Source organism: Ambystoma mexicanum, chromosome 8, assembly GCF_040938575.1.
Source record: "Ambystoma mexicanum isolate Mex_15411 chromosome 8, UKY_AmexF1_1, whole genome shotgun sequence".
In the NCBI taxonomy this organism is placed as follows: Eukaryota; Metazoa; Chordata; class Amphibia; order Caudata; family Ambystomatidae; genus Ambystoma; species Ambystoma mexicanum.
Genome location: NC_090929.1, coordinates 311,160,857 through 311,183,144, shown reverse-complemented (window position 1 = coordinate 311,183,144; position 22,288 = coordinate 311,160,857). Strand labels below are relative to the sequence as shown.

Sequence of the window (22,288 nt, the reverse complement as noted above, 5' to 3'; positions counted from 1 at the left end):
CAAAAGTTAGACTTTCTTAGGAATACTCTTACTCTTCAGGTTGTGGGTGGGATTGTCCATAGGAATTAGCATGGCCATGGGCAGTCAGTGGGCTGGTAAATAAAACGCCCTCATTTGTCCCTCCTCACAAGTCCTGTCCTTCCTACTTGTACTCTGGTTCAATAGTTTCAGTTTACAGACAGAATTCAAAATGGAATGAAGTAAAACTAAAGTAAAAGTGAACCTCTCTGTCCAGTTGCCCCTCTTGTCCTTGGCTGCTCTGGTGAACTCTCCTGTGGTCCTTGGATCCCTGTCAGGTGAACCTTTGGTCCATCCCTCCTTTGGCCTTTTGCTCTCTGGTGAGTTGGTGGCAAAGAAAAGAAGCGAAATGCTTCAATTTTCTGTCAATCATACAAGCAAGTACCTTAGCTACCTGAAAGGCACGTAACCAGTGCTCCACACAGCTGACACAATATCTAAAACGTTCACCGTACAGAGCAATATCTTTTAAGATCTGCAAACATCAATGTTGTAACAAAGCAATCTTGGCCTGATCCCTCTGCTACTGCATTGGCCCCCTACCCTATTACCTGCAGATTCTGAAGCTCCTAGAAAGTGTGAAAATGGGAGATGGTGTGCAATGAAAGACTCAATATCATAGCATAACAGGACATTACAGATTTTGGGGCAGTACTCTGGGCGGCCCAAGCAACTTCAGTGGCTGGGAGCAACAGGGGAGAAAATGTAATGTTGGTTCAACCACAGTTAGTACGCTATACTAGAAACTCTGGTGCACCGACAGGCTGGAGAGACTGTCTGACTGTCAAATCAAGTGATTGGAGACTGGTGGAGGGCCAGTACAGCAATCATGCAATGATATGTTACAGTATTGGAGCCACTAGCAGAGAAGCACCAGGGTACACCAATTTGTCCCGACACTTATTAAAACTGTCCTATTGTAAGGGCGAAACATAATCACTGATAAGCCCTCCAATTTTTGCAGTTGAAGTCAGGGTGAGATTGCATTATTTGCCCAGGATCACACGCTTATGCTAAACAGCGAAGCAGTGATTTTAAACCACTCTCCAATTTAGGCACAACCACCTTCTTCTACGCTTTAAGTGAGGAGAAATAATAAAGTTTTGGGAGTTGAGGCCTACAATAATACTGTCTTATCGAGTTTACTTGCAAAATACACAAATTGCATAATAAAGCAACATGACAACATAAATCCTTATAGCAGCATGTTGAGATACAATAATATCAGAGTACTTTTATTTTCCACATCCTGAATGGAAAACTATAAAATGCAAAAGGCAAACTATCTATTTACCAATTTTTATTTTTAGTGCTTTAAGAAGCACAATAAAATAAGTTCTGTAGTAAACTCACTTAGGTTTTGAGATTCGTCACAAACCTCCAACGTGTTATGTATGGTTTTAAGAAAATTCAGCTAAGGACATTAACGCAAACTTTACCTTTTTAGCAAATCAAGCTATTAGACATTATGGGTATGAACAAGTATTTCAAAGGGTGCTTTATTGTGTTGCTTGCTTTAAGTGTCACAGATTTGCAAGGTGACTGGCGATTAGCTCAATGACGCTGCGCGTGTGGTGTCTTGTATAGTTTCACTTCAGACTGTATCTCCAGACACACTTTGCATACCTCTTAGCTCCTCTGAAGTGTTTGCTTGCCTGCCTGGTGGAATCTCTCAGCGCCACAGCCCAGGTCTCCTTTCTATGGAAGTGCCACTAACAATACACAAATATTGCGCATGGGCTGGCACAAGTTTGTCTGGGGTAGATGCTAGCTGCACCACGGTAGGGGCCCTCAGCCCTACTCCCAATTCGTCTCTGCAGGGACTCACGGTTTTGGCACGTGGCGTGTCTTCTTCTATCGCCTTCTGGTGAATTATTCCTCAGCTCACCTCTTGTGCTTGCTTTGGGTCAGTTCTGCCTCTTCGATGCCTGTTACGGTCAGATCTCTGCCCACCAGTGCTGACCCCCCCCCCCAGAAGCACCCAGGATTACTGTCTGTAGGCAGAAAGCCAGTCTCAATGGAGGGGGGTGCCTCACCTTTGACGTGTCCACTCAGGACGTAGTTGATGTTGTATGGCTTCACCCTGACAACTGTTCCGATCTTTTGAGGTGATCAGTCCACTCTCCCAGAGCCCCTCTGACTTTTGTGGTGTGCTGCTTCCCTCCTAGATTGAGTAAGCATCACCAGGTGGGTGTAACTTTCTCGGATTCCATTCTATGGTGAGTGGGCTGCAGCCTTGTAGATGTCAAGACAGGCAGGCAGGCAGCAAATAATGCACACGCTAGAAGCTCCATAGGATTGTGTCATACCAGTTCCATCAATCCATTTTTGGATGGTATTCTAGAGAGAGAGTATGTAATATGTTGTAGCACAGTCCTGGATAGCTGGACACGGTTCCTGAATGGGTGTATTCTCGAAGCGCTGGATCCCATTCATACATTTGCCAACCTCTTTCTCAGGAGGACGCTCCTCTCAGTATGCGTGGTAAATAGCCCCAGGGAATGGGGGCCCTCATCATGCTGTACCGTCCGTGGGTAAAATCTCACATACAGGACACTGCGTGCCGCTCTCTGGGTCAGTGGGCCCCCGCCATATGTTTCGCTCTCCGGCGGTAGATTCAGAGCCTGATATCGGTCCCGGCATAGCCCGCTGCGTAACCCATCACAGAGCTGGAGCTTCTAGTCTGTCCCCAGCGTCGGACGCCGGGAGCTGGCAGCAAGAACCTTTGCCCCTCCTTTCAGCGCCAACCAAAATTCTGCTTGCACCCTCGGGTCGTGGAGCACTCTCCTCTCTGACCCTCCATAGATGCGGCACTGCAGCTGTTGAGTGGGTCCTCAGCACCTAGCTGCCATTTTGTCGAGTACGGGCCGAAGATTTTCGGTGGGCTGTTCTCGCCGCTCCGTCAACCAATCTGAACAAGATTTATAGGCCATCCATATGTTTAGGCACCACTTCCTTACTTGTTAGCCGGAATTGGGCATTTTTCAGGGGGTTAGGGGGCATATGGAATGGGCTCAGATCCGTGCAGCCTGAGGAGGAAACATGAAACTAAACATAGCATAGCTGGAAGCGCGAGCCAAAGCAGAAATGCGCGCATCCAGGCTCAGGCTGTGTTTATTTCCGTGTCCTCCTCCAACCCTGACTACAGACCATCGCGGGCGGTGGGCCACGGTAAAAAAGCAGAAAAAAATACTTTTTTTTCGCACTGAACTGGGCATGTTATTGTCCATGAACAGTTGAGTGCCAAAAAACAAAATAAACTACTTTTTTTTGTTGCTTTTTCGCAGGGTGGCCAATGGGGGGGGCCTGCATTTTTATAAAGGTGGCCATGGCCCCCCTGGCCACCCCTTGGTGGCGCCCCTGCCTGTGCCCTCTATCTAGATGCCCCCTCCCTGTTGTGTGCATGTGCCTGCGCCCTCTATCTAGCTGTCCCCCCTCCCTGGTGTGTGTATATGCCTGAACCCTGTATCTGCTGTCCCCATGTTGTATCTATCTGCCCCCATTTTGTATGTATGATCCTGTGTGCCTGTACCCTGTATCTAGCTGTCACCTCCCCCCAACCTCCCATGTTGTATTCAGGGGCATGTGTGCCTGAACCTTGCATCCAGCTGTCCCCCTGTGCCCACTTGTCTTCACTGCATCTTTGTGTCGCAACCACCCTGCAACATGGGGTTAGGCTCCTCGTACGTGCCCACTTGATTTGATTTTCTGCATCTTTGTGTCACAGCCGCCTTGCAACATGGGGTTAGGCTCCTTGAACGTTCCCCCTTGATTTGACTTTCTGCCTCTTTGTATTGCAGCCACCCTGTAACATCGAGATAGGCTCCACGATTGTGCCCACGTGTACCCTACGGCACCCTGTGACTTAGCTGCCCTGCAACATAGGGCTAGGCTACTACACTGTGCTCACCTGAACTCTACTGTCCTTTTGTTATGCAATTACCTTCTGTTTGTTCCTGTCTGTAACCTAATTCCGGTAACCACCTTAACTTTACTGTTCTCTCTGATGTAACCACTTTTTGTTAATTCTGGCCTGTAACCATAAGCACTGTAACCAATTTCTTAAGCATAAGCACCTAGATACCGCCTGGTTTGGTGCACTATATAAATAAATAAATAAATAAATAAATAAATAAACAGTTTTGCAGCACAGAATAAAAGTTGCCCTAGTCAGTCCATGACAGAATAGCTGAAATTGAGAAAGTGATGCAATCTTAATCTGAGGAGTTTACCCACATGTCATAAGAAAATATCATAACAGATTCCACTTCACAGAAATGACGAATTTTTAAAGCAACTTAAAATCAAAGTTATACACACATGCCATCCTTTACCATTAGTAAGTTAAATGTACAAGGACTGAAATTACACAGTTTGGAGAACAACAAACTTCTTTGAAAAAAAGAATAAAAATAATATCATAATTCTTCAGTAAACATGGCACAATTCATCATCAGATGCTGTCTGCTGAGAGGGATACTAGAAATGTAGAAGCCCCACCAGAGGAATAAACAAATAAAAAGAAGGGAGACAATCAGGGGGATACAAATATGGGACAAGACTAAACTAGAGGGGCATGAAAAAGGAGAAAAAAACAACACTGAGCCACAAATAGATTATGATTTCAGGAGTATTGATCAGATAAAAAATACATTTGTCAATGTGTATTACACATGGCTCCCAGCTTCACGCAACTGTTAAATGTTTCCTGTTTCATCTTGAATGCTTAGGCACAACTTTCCTGTCCTGAACATGCAAGCGGCTATCTCCCTAGTACGGTCCCATATAGATGATGCCAACATCATCTATTTCAGCATGCCAGACTACCTGGTGTCACTCTTGCAGGGAGTGCAGAACACATTGGCTCACATGCTATTGAAATGTGCGAAACTTTGAGCATTTCTTACTTTCACTGCACTCACTGCACCCGCTGCCAGTCAAAGCATGAGTAGTCTTTAAGGTAGTCTGCATGTTCCATCAGTCCTTTTATCATCTAGGCCTGTAATTCCTCAGAGACAATAGGAAATCCCAAAAGGCAACACAATGCACGGTTCCAAGCCAAAAGAGGCAGAGGAATCCCAGTATAAGGACGAAATACCATAATACCATAAAACGATTCAATACAATGAGACCGAAAAAGAACCTCCAGGGCACAAGAACATTCTTTGAAGTTGAGGTAGCCCTGACATTAAACCACTCCTGGAATTAAAGAAGGGAGTTGCATGAAAAGAAGAACTCATAGCAGTCTACACAGACTGGAAGGTGTGATAAAAGAATCTTAAAATGTCTTGGATGTACCAGCTAACATGGCTGAGGTAAAGGGACACCTGAAACATCTTAGATCAGGCAAAGCTCTGGTACCAGACACAATAATCAATTAAATTATCCAACACAGCATCACCAAAACCCTTTTAGCAATCCTGACACTGTTCAATTTAGCACTCTCCTACAGTCATTTCCCTAAATTATGGACTGAGTGGCTGATCACCTCTATACACATCAAAGTGACCATTTAGTGCCAGACAACTACATGGTTATTAGTTAATAGAGCCTTATGGTTAATAAGATGCATATACTGTATAGTCTTCACACACCAATCGATAAATATGTTTGGGGGCTCAGAGTGGAAGAATATTTGCATTCTTCATTAACTTTCAAATGGAACACAGAACTCTTCCTAAAACTTTTAAACAGTGCTATTGGTGTAAAAACAAACAACCTAATCAGAAGTACTCCCAAACAGGAGACGACATAAATAAACAACATGATGACAGACCACTTTCAACGAGAATAAGGAGTATGACAAGGCTGTTATCTTCACCCATTTCTATTCAATATCTATGTGCATAGCTTGGTAATCACACAAAGGTTTCATTGAGGCCTGCATTAAGACCTGGCAGAATAGACTGCGTTTAGGCGCAGGTGGAATATCAGTATGACAGTCAGAGCAAGAACAACTGAGTGGCACCAGAATTAATAATTGAAATGGAGCCTTTTGGAATTGCAATAGCTAAGTGATGTCTCTTATTTCAAGAGGCAGAGAGTTCCACAGTCGTGGCCCATATACAAAGAAACGTCTGTCCCCTCTATGGACACAAAGGCAAGGTGGTATTATCAATAGTTTTTTGTCCTCTGATATAATTGATCTCGTGGGTTAATAGAATTAAATTCAGATTACTAGATATGGTGGACCAAGTCCATACACACATTTATACATTAAGCATAGCACTTTGAAGTCTATTCTTTGACACCTCGCTAGCCAATGTAAGGCGGTGTGAAGATTTTATACTGGAGAAGAATTTGAGGTCTTAAAATCGGTCTGACAGGTGCATTTTGAGCTAGCTGCAGTCGTCGTAATTGGCACTTTGGGATTCCTACTAAAGTGGCATAAGCATAATCCAGTTTAGAAGTTACTTGGGATCCAATCACTATAGGTAGATCCGACTGAGCCAGAAATTGAAGAAATTGGGGAACTATGTAAGGGCATCAAAGGGTATAATACATAGGGCCTCATTACGACTACGGCTGCTGCCGGAGTCGTTTTTTTTCCGGCACCCGGGAATGGGCAATTACCGGGTCATTATGGCGCGCCGGACCCGGTAATTGCCCATTCCCGGGCGCCGGTAAAAAATGCTCCCCATTAGGGCTCAATGGGAATGGGAACGCCGGATGCAACGGCACATTCGGAATGGTGCTGGTGCATCCAGCATGGTCTGCTTGCAAGTGCCGGTACGCCCGCCAGGTCAGACCTGGCGGGTGAAAAGGCAACCACGAGCAGACCTCGTCGTTTGCCAGTACTGTAACAACGGTACTGGCAAGCTTACCAGTACCGTTGTTACTGTACCGGCAAACTTGTAATGAGACCTATAGACTCCACAATAGGACCCATTTGGTAATTACAGCTCAGGCCGGACTGCCAATAACAGCCTAGGTTCTTATTCCTAGTGGTATACATGGAGGATAATCTAAATGCAAGAGGAGGAGAAGGAGTTGCCGCTGGATTGCTAAACAGGCTTTTTAGTCCTAACAGTATAATTTCTGTTTTAGTGGGGTTGAGTCGGGTTCACCCACTGTGCAATCTCCTCGGTACACTGAGCAATATTTTCCAGAGGTTTTGTGGAGTCTTCCATCCTCAAATATAACCGGTTATCCTCTGCATAAGAGTGATATCGCAAATTAAATGTGGCGATAATTGTGATCAAAGGTTGTATGTACAAATTAAAGAGGATGGGAGACAGTGAAGAGCCTTGTGGGACTCCACAAGATACTGGAGTTACAGTGAATACACACTTTTCCAGAGCACCGGTTTGTTGGCGGTCAGTCAGAAAAGAACGACGCCAGGCTAGTCTTTGATCGGACACCCCTGCCACATTTGAAAGTCTTGATGATAAAATGTTGAAATCTACTTTCGAAGGCTGCCAAGAAATCCAGCATAATTAACAAGGTTAGGGCACCATCATTCATATTTTGTAGGCTATCATTCCATACTGCAGTCATACCGGTCTCAGTACTGTGTAGTGGGTGAAACCTGGATTGGTATAAATCTAAGATTTTATGCTTCTCTACATGTAACTGCAGCTGGGAAGTCACAATATTTTCTAGTGCCTTAGTCGGCAAGTGGAGACCTGCAACTGGATGTTAATTCTACAATACTTCTGGGTCTAACAATGTTTCTTGTAGTAATGGAGTTAAGCTGGTGGCCTTTAGTGCAGTAGGTACAACACCGTTATTATGGAAGAAGTTGACAAATGTTGCTAAACAATCCAATAAATGTGAATCATTCTTTTGGGCAACATAGGCAGGTAATCCATCATATTAATGAATAGTAGGTTTCAAACTTTGAAGAAGCTTAAAAATGACATCAAAGCTGCTATCATGAAATTCAAAAGAGGGAGCAACGGATACCGTATCTACAAGATTCAAATGTAGTTTGCTTGTATTGCGATCAATATTTTGTTGGATGGGCTCTATCTTCTGTTTAAAGAAGGCATTAAATGTGTTAACACCGTAGGAACCAGAGCAGGGGATGTACTTGGAGGATTAAGGAAATTATCTATTGTTGAAAAAAGTTGACAAGGTTTATTTATAGCTAGTGCAATCTTATTCTGTATAAAAGAAGATTTAGCTCTGCAAAAAAGACATACAACCATTCTCTGCCATAAGATACAAGCTCCATGGCATTAACCCCACGAGTGAAATTCTGGATACAGATATGTGACTCTATAATCAAACATATAGTCCTAAATGGCCTTACGGTCTCGGGACTGAAATACCCAAGACATTACACCCCCGGGACACCAATATTGGTATGCACCTGCTTTTATGCAAACAAAGAACTCAGGGTTCACAGGAACACCCCTAACACTGCTTGTTAATCAAACCTACGGAGGCACCCGGTACTGACAGAAATAGAGAAATGAAGAACAAAGTTTGAGATAAATCCAAAGAAAAGCAATAACAAAGCCTTCCAGGGAAAAGCTCTCAAAACCCAACTGAAAACCGCTACAAACAGCCAAACAAAGGGATACTAGCAGGTAAAAGAGGACCAGAGATTGAATCCTCCCTGGAAAATAACAGGACCCTTTCAGCGTGTAGTCTGGAAGAGCAGGTTGTGATCTGGTCTTGTTCAGAGCCCACTGATTTTTACTTCTAAAATCCTGATTCAAAAAGAATCCCTGAGTAGTAACATATTCACTGTCACATGACACCCCAGCTTCTATGATTCGGAGTACACCAATTTAACCTGAGACCAGGGAAGTAATCCAACCCAGGAAGGCACCAGACCCTGCAATATATCACAACCCTAAATCCAAGAGGGAGGCACAATACAACAACCACAGCGACATAGATGCAACTGTAGGTCGGAGCTCAATGATTTAACTGGAGTACAGGAAACTAACCAACCCAGGAGGGCACCTGCTCCTGGAATTTTATAGAAACCTGAATCCAAAACGGAAGCACATACAACAGCCACAGCGAGGCAGATGCCACTGTGGTTTGGAGCTCAACGATTTAACCAGAGACCCAGAAAGTAGCCAAACGAGGAGGGCACCCAGCCCTGGAATATACTGCATTCCGAATCCTAAATGGAGGCTACAACCCAGAACCTCAGTGAGGCAGATACCACATTGACCTACCACTGACCTCAGGAAAGAAAGCCAATCAGGAGTGCACCTCTGGAATGCACCACAAACCCAAATCCAAGACCAAGACAGTCAGACCCCAAACATGACAAGATACAAGAAGGACAAAGGAACAAGAATGGAAAAAAGAAATAGGTAGGAAACCGCATCCCCATGGAACGTGAACAACCCTTGAAAATTTGCAACACATCAAAATCCCCACTAGCCATGAATAAATGTACTAAGAACACGGAACAAGACAAAAACAAAAACAGAATCCATCTCCCACTAACTCCCCACCTACAAGCCTACCTCAATGGAAAACAAACAACCCACAAACAACCCACAAGCAGCTCCCAAACAATCCTGCACCCCAAACCCCACACCACACAGAACCTAGAAACTCTAAAGACTTCTTCGGGAAGACCCCAACAGGAATCAGAGCTAAGTTAGAATCTCTCACCATCCAACCTTCTTATATAACCAAAGACTGGAAAAAAGCCCACAGGTACCAGCAACCAACCCACTTCTATGAACCAGAAAAAAGAAAACCCAACCCTCATTTTAATCGAACTCCTTAACGTAGAGACAGAGACCCCAACTACACAATCCACACTTAACAGCCTCATCCAGGAGAAAACTGTAGGAAAAGAAAACCCGACAAACACCACCCCGACCGAGACGCAGGAAAGGATATGCAATGATAAACAAGGAAAGACATACACTCTGCACTGCAGCCTACTAAACGTAAGATCTATGGGCAAACACAAAACAGAAATGTATGACCACCTAAGCAAAGGTTGGCATCAACACACTCTTCTTAGCAGAAACATGGCTATCCGACAATTACAAAACAGTCACCCACAAAGCCACACCAGACAACTTCAGACTAATATATTCTTACAGAGAAAACCAAAGAGGAGGTGGAATTGCAAGAGCGCACAAAGGCCACATCTGTGTCACCCTACTCCTCCAACCAATATCGAAGACTGAAAATTACTCCTAATCAACATCAAACTCAATGACCAAGCTAACCTACTGTTCCTCCTGATCTACAGACCACCATCCTACAACCTCAAATTTGCAACAAAGCTCACTGACGCCATCGCCAACCTCTCCACTTATCATGATAACATAGTTGTTCTAGGGCACTCTAACATCTGGTTTGAAAGAGAAAGCAAACCACAGCAAAATCCCTCAGCGCCCTACTAGAAACTCTCCACTTCAAACAAATAGTAAACAGACCCAAACCACTGTTCTGGACACACCTGAGGCGCAATTTTCCGCAGAGATGGGCTCTCGACCACCACAACCTCACCAGTACCGATCATATGGCGTAATCACCACTTCATCCCATTCACCGCCAAAATCTCTAACTGCATAATGCCCAGAAACGCAATACTTCATACTACTAACAAAAGAAAATGGAAGAGTCTTCACCTGGAAACCCTAACAGAGCTAATGGAATTAACCAAACATCTCCCAGCTAAACAGAATGACTCCAGACTCAGTGGAAGAAAAACTTGACAGCTGGACCACAGAGGCCCTTGAATAATTAGCACCTGCAAAACTCTTCAAAGCCACCGCTTGGCAGCAAGATGGTTGACAGAAGAACTGAGGGAACTCAAGAAAACTAAACGCAAACTGGAAAAACAATGGGGGAAAAAATTACAACCAATCACACATTCCCTTGACAACTGTGCAAATAAGCAGTTCTAAAAGCAACTAAAGCATACTACACCACAAGAATCCAATCTGCAAAAAAACAACAAAAAGAAGTATTCAAAATCATCAAGGAAATCAAAAGCCCAACATCGTGCAACAAATGCATCGTACCGTCACAATCCCTATGTGACAAAATCACGAACCACCTAAGAACAAAAATAGAAGCAATTCAGCAGACCACTGACGCAAGCGGCTATAAATGAAGAGGCCTTTATACAAACGAATAAAAGATACCAACCTGCCGTATCCCCTGGGGACCTATGCCCACCAGGCATCTTCAAAGAAATCCTCAACCACAGTCAACCAGCATCATACTTCCGGCTACTAATGAACCTATCCGTAAACACAGGAATAGCACCTAAAACATTCAAATCGGCATACATCAAGTCCCTCCTAAAAAATGAAATGGGAAATGCAGAAGACCCCACCAACTACAGACCTATATTGAACCTACCTTCCCTAGCGAAACTACTTGAGAACCACATCTGCAATTTACTACTCAGCCATGTAGAGAACAACGGAACAATCAACCACTCCCATGTCGGCTTTAGACCCATGAGATTAACGGAATCAACACTTCTATCAATATGGGATGACTTAAAAATAAACGCAGACAACAGCACCCGATCGGCTCTTATACTACTAGACATATCAGTATTAAAGTGTAATAATCATTAATATAATCTTTTGTAAAGTTTTTATAAAACCAAACAAATAAATACATAATAATAACTAGACTTATCAGCTGCCTTTGACACAATCAGACACACAACACTAATCGAGAGACCGGATGAATGCAGCATAAAAGAGTCCTCTCTACAATGGCTAAAATCTTTCCTCACCAATCGAACAGAAAGAACATACCACCATTTACATCTAATACAAAAACATCACCTGTGGCGTACCGCAAGGATCTAGCCTCTCCCCACTCCTGTTCAACATCTACATATCCCCCCTAATGAAACTCATTCAAACCCATGGACTGAATGCCTAAAGCTACGCAGGCGATACCGAACCCATCTTCAAAATACCCTCAACCAAAGACTCAAACAATATTGTCAACATATTCCTCATGGGCATATACATCTGGATGACAATTAACAATTTCAAACAATACCGGAACAAAACAGAAATAATAATCTCCCCCCCAGAGGATAAGGGAACACAAACACACACACACCTGAGCTGGCCACCATGCATGGGAATACAACTAGATGCATACGCTGTGATAAAAAACCTGGGCATACGCGTGCACAACGGACTCCCACTCGAACCACAAGTCAATGCAATAGCAAAGAAATGCTTCCACCTCCTGTGACTAATTGGAGGGATACTACCCTACCTCACGTTCCCACGCAGAAATCTCGCAATCATCTCCTTGGTCTTATCGAGACTAGATTTTGCAAAAAGTGTCTACCTTGGAAAGCCAGAACACCTCACAAAAACTCCAACGCGTCCAAAATACTGCAGCAAAGCTACTCCTGAGACTAAACAGAAGAAAGAACATCACACCAGACCTGAGAAGCCTACACTGGCTTCCAGTAAAAAAATGAATTAACTTTAAAGCCCTCTGCATCGCTCACAAATCACTACACGGAGAAGCAGCCAAACTTCTCCAAGCCAATATCAACCGCTATCAACCAGGAAGAAACCTAAGATCTAGCAACAATGTCCACATCGAAACAAAACACTACCACAAAAGGAAATCCGGAGGAACTACTCTCTCCCATTTGATAGCCAAACTATGTAACTCGATATCGAAGGAAATAAGAATGACAGCACCCACAACTCATATCCCGGCTCCAAAGCAATCATGGGACAGTACAGCTCCTGGAACAGACAATACAAAAAACACACACTACTAACCACAAACCACCCCTGCTCCTTGCTCCTCTCTCGCATACCTCCCACGTGCCACACATGCCCAAAGGGCTAGCAATACTACAAACAAAACACACAATCTAAGCATCCACCACAAGAACAAAGAGCTGTAAACAACAAACATACCAGCCACTGGACGTTACCCCTCCAGGTACCACAAGCCCAGTACAAACAAAAAAAGCACACTCAGAAAGCTGACATGCACAGACACCAGTTTCTCCTGATTCTGCAAGCATCAACCTAAGAGCACAAACTCTATACTATCCCTCTTCCATCACTAACCTCCCCCACCCACTTTCCTTACAGAGCCATGTGGGCGCCTGGAGGCCATGCAAATGGTAGCGGTGCTTGGTTTAAATCAACATAACATTATCACTAAACTTAATGAAGTCAGTCCAGCAAAAATTAGAGGAAACTATGAGCATATTCTTGCAGTACAGCAGCCTATACATGTGGTGCAGAGTGAGAAAAGTATCAAAAACACATTCCCTTTCATTGTCCCCCCATCTAACATAATGCTGAGCTACACTACACTAAAATATATAAAACATGAAGCTATAGTAAATTAACATGTCTAATAACTTGAGTTCATACTACCCCTCTAAAGCCACTCATCTATCATCAAACAATTACAAAACAAGGCGGCCGGGAGGACAGCTCATAGGCAATGTGTTTGTCTTGGAAGCAAGACAACACATAGCAACACAGGTTCAAATCCTAGGCTCATGCTTAGAAACTGGTCCCTGGTATTAATCATGTTATAAAAGAACATTTATTAATATCAGAGCCCTTTCCCCCAGATCAGGGGATCTGCAACCTTTGGCTCTCCAAATGGTTTGGACTATTATTCCCATCAGTTCTAGCCAGAATTTTCACTGGTGAGAAAGCATGGGAGTAGTAGTCAGAAACATCTGTAGAACCGTAGATTGCCGAACCATAATCTACAAGTCTTGGCTGAGGAAGTTTTTTTTTATTTATCTCATTGAGGGCAGTGTTTATATTTTGGTTCCAGCTACATTTGAATTTAGCCACACTAGAATTGTGCTGAGTTAGTTAACGTTGCTTTTGGATTTAGCCACTCTACAACTGTACTGATTTAGCGCCTGCTGCTTTTGAAGCTAACCACACTAGTATTGTACTAACTTGGTTACCAGCGCTTTGAATTTAGCCACAATAGAACCATACCAACTTGATCCCCGCTGCTTTTGAATTTAGCCACACTAGAATGGTACAGATTTAGTTAATGCTGCTTTTGAATCTTGTCACACTCGAATCTGTACTCATTTGGTTTCCCACTGCTTTAAATTTAACCACACTAAAATTGTGCTCAGTTATTTAGCATTCCTTTTGAACTGTAAGGAATTAGTTAATGCTGCTTTTGAATTTACCCACACTAAACCCATACTGATTTGGCGTCTGCTCCTTTTGAATTTAGACACACTCAAATTGTACTGAGTTAGCCTTGCTGATTTTGAATTTAGCCACACTCAAATTGTACTGATTTATTTGTTTAGATTTAGTTTAGATGTGCAACTCTGAAATCCATACACCAGGATCAAAGAACAAAATGTAGAACCAAAAATAAAACTGCTCAACACCCAGAGATCACCTGAAACCAACTAACTACCCTCTCTCTCTTCTCCACATCCTCAGACCTCTGACGTACTACTCACGCCCAGAGGGCTAGTTAAACAACCCACCCAAAAACTTGCAAGCTGCACACCCTTTCTAATCATACTACAAACAACTCAGACACTGGACGCCACCCTTACATATACAACAAGCCCAGTGCACATAACAAAACAAACCCAGAAAACTCATACACACAGGCGCCAGTTCAACCTGGTTCTACATGCATCAATAGATGAGCACAAATTCAATCCTATTCCTCACTCCCACACTAACCAATCCTACCCAATTGTCTTACAGAGCCACGTGAGCACCTGGCGACAATGCAAATGGCAGCTGTGTGTTGTATAAATCAACATAACATAACATATAAGCAGATGTGAATACATGTAGCCACATTGGGAAGATTTCCATGGTTTACAGGGAGGTTGGCAGGAAGGTCAGCGTGGTTTTAATGTGCATTTCCTTTGGCATTCGCCTGGCCACGTTAAACTTGTTCCCTGTGCTTGCCTCCTCTTTTGAGAAATGCTGCTAGAATGCCTGCCTGTTACCACTCTGTCATATTTAGATTTAATGGCTTGCTGTAGAATATTTATTTTGCAATTGAACGTCTTAGGAATGTCACAAACATGTGCCTTTGTCTTTCCTGGATATCAGTTTTTTTTCCAACTCTGAATACCGCCTCAACAGCAGGTTTCATCAGTAGAATGTGGCATAGACATTCATAAAAGAGAGTGTCCAGAAATGTGGACATTGTCTGGTTGGAGGAGGAGTCCTCTTTCTCGCTCCACTCAGGTGTTATGCTTAGCAGTTGATCATGGATCAGAGGTCTGCAACCTTTGCCCCTCCAGATTTTTTTGACTACAACTCCCACAATCCCTCCGCTTTGACTATGATGGCTAGGGATGATGGGATATGTAGTTCATAATATTTGGAGAGCCAAAAGTTGCACCTGTCTACTCTAGTGTGAGTTGGGGTCCTTCATGTTTGGCATTTTTTCTTTTTGTCTCTCGCTAAGCAATGTTGATTTCAGACTTGCAGTTGCCCCCACTGTTTTCAGTCCTCTCTCTGCACTCCAAGGACTGCGACAGAGGACTTCAGCTTAGTCATACCTAGCATGGTTTTCTTTGAAGCGTTAAAATCTCGTTCAGTTTGCCTTTTATTTTGTCCTTGCCCTACACTTGATCTTCCTAGGGGTGGGCGATTTGGAGGGATACCTTTGCTTATAATAGACAGACATCATATGTTGGTGAAGGCTGGTCTTGAAAATCAGGTTAGGTTAAGGTTTTATTCAGAAGAAATTCCATTAATAAATTCAATAAAACAAAACAACAGTGAATAACAAACACATCATATAATAACCAATCCTAAAACTCAAAATGCCCTTTGTCTTCTTTTTGAAGCAACATTGCCTCACATCATGCATGCAATCTAAATCACGTAGTTCCTAACACATCATCACAGCGTTATTAGAGAAAAGTACATTTTTCCAGTTCAATCAACATGTGTGTTAAGGAGCTCCGCAGCTAGGCACCACCGTAGAAAGCAGGTTGAAGAAACTGTCATTTTTTAGCACACCTTTGTTCTTGAATTATCAGGATAGGGCCGCCAAGGCTGATGCCACAACATGTCTGTATAACATTCCAAGAATGTGACAGCATCTCTACTGAGGACAAAAATGGGCAAATAACCAGTTATCTAGGATGTTGGCCACTCAGGAGAGTCGCCAATGACATTCTAGCTCACTGCTCTTTCACAGAGGTGACATGTCAATGGGAGATTTTACCATAGGCAGAGTGATCTAACACATGCAGTTCTCCTCTGAGCAGGAGTACCACCAGCAAGCACAGAGACTGGCTCCTGCTTTATTAGGAGTCAGTAGTGAGGCGCTTCAGCTCTATAGGCACGGTGAGCTGAGGGTTCATACCAGTATTACCCTTACAGGCTTAGGCTGAATCCCCCGTGTTACAAAATTTGCCATCCAATTCTGCGAGTTTCCCTAACGAGAATGAATGCAGTCAAATAACATGTTCTGTGGGAGGGTTCCCACTTAAGAGGGTCAATAATGAAGTTTTATAGATATCCAATGAGAAAGTAATTTATTTTAAGGGGTCGACTTTTCCCCAAATTTGCACTCCCAAGAAAATCAAACACTTTCCCAAATATTCTAGGTCTGGAGTTTATAATAGTAAATAATACCAGTCCTAAAATATGCTGCGCAAGGTTCTTAGGGATGCAGGACAAAAAATCACTGCCCTGGCGACTTTTTCCCAGGCGAGAGGATCATATAGAAGCACTTTATTGAACTGCAGCAGAGGAGAAATATCCTTCTCTGTCTGTTCTTGTGGGTGGGACCAGACTCATGCAAATGGACTGTACTTGCAGGAAGGACCAGGCATATATGGAAATCCATATTTCTCCTCAGGTCAGCTGCAGTCAGCTAAACGTGGTTGTAGACACCAAAACAGGTTATTTGGTCGTGGCTGTTCTCATGAGAGGGGTGCATACATGTTTTGATATGTCTCTATAACGTAGTCTGTGAAATTATTGTGTGTAAAATATTTCACTTGTGTTTTTCAGGAGAAAAGGGAGTTCTCGGAGGTAATGGTAAAGCGGGCCCAGAAGGAGCAACAGGTAAAACTGTCCACCTTCCCCTTAAAGTGACAGAGCGTAAATGCTGTTCAGCTTTTATAGCCAAACGGAAGGTCAAAGAACACATTGAAAAGGAGAATAATTGCCGACCCGCCCTATGCCATATGTATGACTCTTTCTGCAATTTGACCTCTAGTCTTTATGGTTTTACGTTTGTCAGTTTACTAAACTCTAAGATGGAGCAGATTAGAAATCATGTTCGCTACGGACCTCAATGACATCACTGGAAGTGACGTGTTAAGACCCATGAGTCTGTACGGCATAATAGGAGGTTATGCTGAATGCCTTTCGCTGTTGATGCCACCACAGGCAGTAACATCACTGAAGAAGAAAGCAGAAAAAGCTGACCAAGGTTTTTTTCATGATCAACTATATCTTAACTAGGGTGTTGCAATGCTATGCCAAGTTAGCAGCTGATAGTTGAAAGGAACACCCCCAGTGAAGACATCTACCAATACAGTCTTGCATGTGCACACATACAAAAAACAGACTCACATACACACACCCATACACCCACCCTCATAAGTATGTGCTCTGTACAGCCCTGAATGCCCAGGCCATGTTATGTCATCCTATCGGATAGTCTCACTAGTTAAGTATAGACATAATAAACTAGATGCTGACAACAGATGCCCCACTTTTGCAAAGGGCACTCTTTTATGCACAGTTACTGCTATCATATGCTATGTACAGCCTCATATGCCAAATGCTGCTCCCCTATGCAAGGTGCACTCTCATAAGCAACGTTCTGCCTTACATCCAGACATTGCAATCAATATGCAAAGTGCATCCTCATATGCTAGGTGCTGCCATTATGCCAGGTATTGTCATATATGCCAGTTAAATACACCAACACATGTCCTTGACTAGGCTGTGCCTGGGGTAAAGGGAGGGGGTGGCTAGGGGGATGGGTGCCACCACACGTCATGTGAAGCTGGGCTAGCAGGAGGTACATGGAGGATGGCCCGAGTGCACCATCTAAGGTAGAGGGCTGTCAATGAGTCTTCACTTACTGCATTTACTCCATATAGGCCTCTTTAAGAAGGATGTAGTACCATAAGGATCCCCAAATGCTTCCTGTTTGAAGTGGTCCACCGGAAGCAGACTGCTTGAGAACTTCTCTATGGCCAATAGGCATAGGGAACTGGAAGATCTGCTTTAGCAGAGAGGGAGGTATAGTCTGTGTGAGTGTGGGACACTGGCTGGAGTCCTGTGCACACCTGTTTAGACAAAGATAGTCGGCGTGCCTGAACTAGGTGCGGGTTACGTTTCCACGTATCATGGCAGAGGGCCAATAGAACCTCTAATTCTGCTGCTGCATCAATCATGTCACCCAATGCAAGCATTTCCCCCAGGTTGGCTCAAGGGAAGGGGCTGGAACCTGTTACTCAACACACCTGGGATCAAGGGGAGCACCAGAGCCAAGCTTTCTGGGACGAAGAGAAGCACTATTTTTTCTTTTCTTTTTAAACCGATAGTGAATGTACTTCCCATTAGGTGTAGAAGATAAAGCATTTTATTTAAAACCAATTAATCTATCCCCATGTTCAAAATTATCAATGCTTTCTAACCCAAAGTGTTGGCTCATAGAAAGGAACTCTTAAAAAAGACCGGATACAAATTATATGCATTTAAAATGAAAACCAATGGACAATACTGTGTTAATTGGAGCAGCTATTTGTTTTAGAACTTGAATTTTTTTATAAAAGATCTTTCATGGACCTTCTGCAAATCGTTCTTAGTGTTTCTCACTCTCATTGGTGAGTGTTAGGCCTTTGGGCCGATGTGGTTATTTTTCTTGTCTTTACAGTTCCTCAAAGGTTTATTTCCATTGGCTCCAGAAAGTGTATGTCAACCCTCTCTGCCGTAGCAGGCTCAAGGGTATCCACAACCTTTTGCTTCTGCTAAAGAGAGTCTAGATGTGGGCTTTCTGGGATCCCACATTCCACGGCAAACCAACATTCTGATGTCCTATAAGGTCTTCCTGGTCTCCTTCCATATTGTTTAGGGTTCAACCAGGAGAGGGTCCAAGGGATCACTCCCTCTTAAGGCGATATGACCTGAGAGGGCTTGCCATCACTGACCGCATTCGGCCTGCCCCCGAAAGTTATACCACCATTAGCACCCGTGCAGTTTATAAACGGGTGCTAAAGTTGTGTAAAATGTTTTAAAAAAAGAAATACCTTGAGGTGCGCAACGTTCTGTTTCCGAAGTGTTTTCTGCGTTGATGACGATGATGTAATCAACAAGGGAACTGACTCCAGAAATTTACTGCGGTGCACACCGCTAGGTAAGATTTCTTTTTTCTTTTTTTTCAAGTTTAACAAACCCTGAACTATACAGGTTCCAAAGCGTGAGGTGGAGAGGGAAAGGGAAGTGGAGGCACAGGCCAGCAGCACCCAGGTTTATATGAGAGAATTCAGCATGTGTTTTGAGCTTCCAGATTGGCCAGCGTCTCCTTCTAGGGAGCTAATGTTGCAATAAGCCACAAGATGACGGGCCAATACCGCCCCAGGTAATGCCCCCGGGGCTCATAGTTAACGAGGCCCCGGGGGCATTACCGCGGGCGGTGTTGGCCCGCCGTCGAGGTGCTTCTTGCCATTAGTACCCCGGCCCGTTAGACTGGGGTACTAATGGCATTTTTTTCTGTTCCTAAATGCTCCCGCATTTCAGAACACAAACAAAAAAAATGTCAAAGAAAATGGCCACGGGGAATTGAAAATGTAGTCCATTTTACCTTTCCATGGCGGCCATCGGGGGCGGACGCGATGGGAACAGAAGTGTTCCCAGCATGTTCACTCCCGAGAAAAGAAGAACAAAGAAGGTAAGTGGGGTTGGGAGGGATGAGAGGGGATAGTTTGCAGGGTAGGAGGGTGGAGGAAAAAAAAAAACTTACCTGAGTCCCCAGCGGGGGTCGAAGGCAGCCTGCAGCCATGGGGAGGCACGGAGCGGGGATTGCTCTGTTTCGAGCCTCCTCATTGGCTAAGGGGCTGCCACGCCCCCTGCCAGGAACAAACCCAGGCACGTACGTGCATCCATGGGATTACACCGTGTTATGGCTCGTAAACGAGCCAATAAGGTCAAATGTATCCCATGGACGCACTTCCACCGGGTACTAATGCTCTTTAAATGTTCCTTTCATGTTGCTATTTGAGCTACCACTAAGCTTCCTATTCCCAGCTGTCACCTCCCCCCGCCTCAGACCTTCCTAGGGCCTAAGTGGGTCCTCCAGACCCTTCCTGTCTATCTCAATAGCCTCTCCCCGGTGTTTGCCTGACTGAGCAGCTCTTCAATAAAGGCCCAGTCTCTCAATTCTGAGGCCCTCTGCTTGGACACTGACCTTTCGTCATTGTAAAACCGATATTCCTACAATACTATTCTTCTTCCTCACACTGATATTTTTCATTCCAATACTCTTTTTGCGGCTGTGTTCCCCTCCTCTCTGTTCTTTACTGTCTCTTTAGAAAAAACTTTGTCCATTTCTTCTCACTACCACCTCGTCTCCAACTCCTTGTGTTGCTCTTCTCGACACTAACTCATCTCTACCACCTGTTTTTGCTTTTCCCACCACCGTCTTATCTCTAACACCTTGCTATGCTCTTCTCTACACCAACGTGTCTCTTACACCTTGAGTTGTCCTCATGCTCCAGCTCCCTCTACAAAATAGGTTCTCTTCTACCACCACTTTCTTCATCATTCCTCCTTCCACTTGGTTCCAGAATTGACCTCCTACCTCCTTTCCTCTGTTGTTGCCACCTCCTTCCACTCCACTCCAGGTTTAAATGCCTACTTTAGCACCTTCCCTACCACCTCGTCCTCTTCTTTCCCTATCAGTGCCTTCTTCCCATCTGATATTAAGACCACCTTCACCCTTGTAGATTCCACCGCCTGCTCTCCTCTACTGCCGCTCTATAGCGCTGTGTCTCCAGCCACCTCCTTCTCCAGCATTCTCCAGTCTCCATTCTCCTCTGAACATGAGCCTCCTGCTTCTGCTATTGACATTCAGCAAACGGTACTGATTGCATTTCAAGTCTTTTCCTTGCCGCCCCCCCCTCGCTGTGCTGTTCACTGAGGGTCTGTACCTGTGAGTGGTGATTGAGTGAGGGGTTGGATTTGCTGGCTTCCCTGAGGACAACTGAGGTAGATTTAGACTCAGACGGTTTGAGCCAGTCCATATCTGGCCTGCACACAATTCTGCGGTTTAGAATTGTTCCTTAGAACCTCCCTGTGACTTCCTGCCCTGAACTGAAAGGTTCGTCTTTCTCAGCATATGAATTTAATACTGAAAGCAGACAGGGTAACATTTCTAAACCAGTCCGTTCACTAAGCAGCCAGTGTGCTCGAAAATCTTGGACATTGGATTTCCAGCAGAGAAGCTCTGCTGAGATATGAATCTTCTCTGACTTTGGTTTCACTTTGATTCAGTGCCCTGGAAAGTTGCAACATTAAATTGGTGGAACAATCTACTTCATTGAGTTTTGCTTTTTAGAAGTGAGATTTCGTCCCTAAGGCTCAAAATGAAGGTTACGCAATGTAACTATGAATGCTAGCAGTGTCTGGTAAAGGGGGACGTTTTCCCTTAAAAGATAAAGCTATTTTTCTCTTCACGGGTGTTGGATGTCTTTTTGGAAAGCACTGCAGGCTCTCTCATTTCGAAGTGGGTGCCTTCTAATTACCCTGCAGGGTTTACTCAAGCAATTGAGCAGGTGTGGGGTTTTTTAGAATTAGGCTGTCCTATTGAACTGATTTATTGGGGAGGGTCCAATCTCCAAGGACCGGCCTGGCCTGAATGCCTGTTGGTGGATCCACCCTGTTCCAAGCCGATAGCCATCGTCTACTGGCTTGTGATGGCACCAAGTCCTTAGAGCAACTTCCCTCAGTATTCCAGAGGTAGGGAGCTTCATTACATATCTCCCACTGACCCACACAGGAGAATTCCTGTTATCTGGAATGGGCTAAATGAGACCTGTCTGGAACTCCCCATCTGTACATATTGATCATATTGATCATCTAGCAATCCCAGGGATGCTAGAAGCTGTATTTTCCCCAGTCGACTGCTCCTCAGAGTGATCTATCACCCACCCGCTGACTCATCATCTGTGCTGCCACCTAACCTCATGGCAGTGGACTTTCTGGATGTAATGCTTTTGGAGGCTAGGGTTGGCTTCAAGGTTCCCTGGTCTCTCTCCAGCTCACAGGCATTCCACACCTTTTGGAGTCTCCCTCTGTAGGATTCCTGGAATAATCTGCTAAAATGTTCC

General features: G+C 44.1%; 1 protein-coding gene across 2 annotated transcripts in view; it reads left to right on the top strand.

The window, feature by feature from the left end:
- The window catches only part of LOC138471869 (ficolin-2-like), a 469,580-nt gene that overhangs the window by 38,050 nt on the left and 409,242 nt on the right, over window positions 1-22,288 (top strand). For both annotated transcript variants that reach the window (XM_069609728.1, XM_069609729.1), the window contains exon 3: window positions 16,956-17,009. In XM_069609728.1, the coding sequence (XP_069465829.1) occupies window positions 16,956-17,009 (54 nt within the window). The remainder of the gene's footprint in view (window positions 1-16,955; window positions 17,010-22,288) is intronic.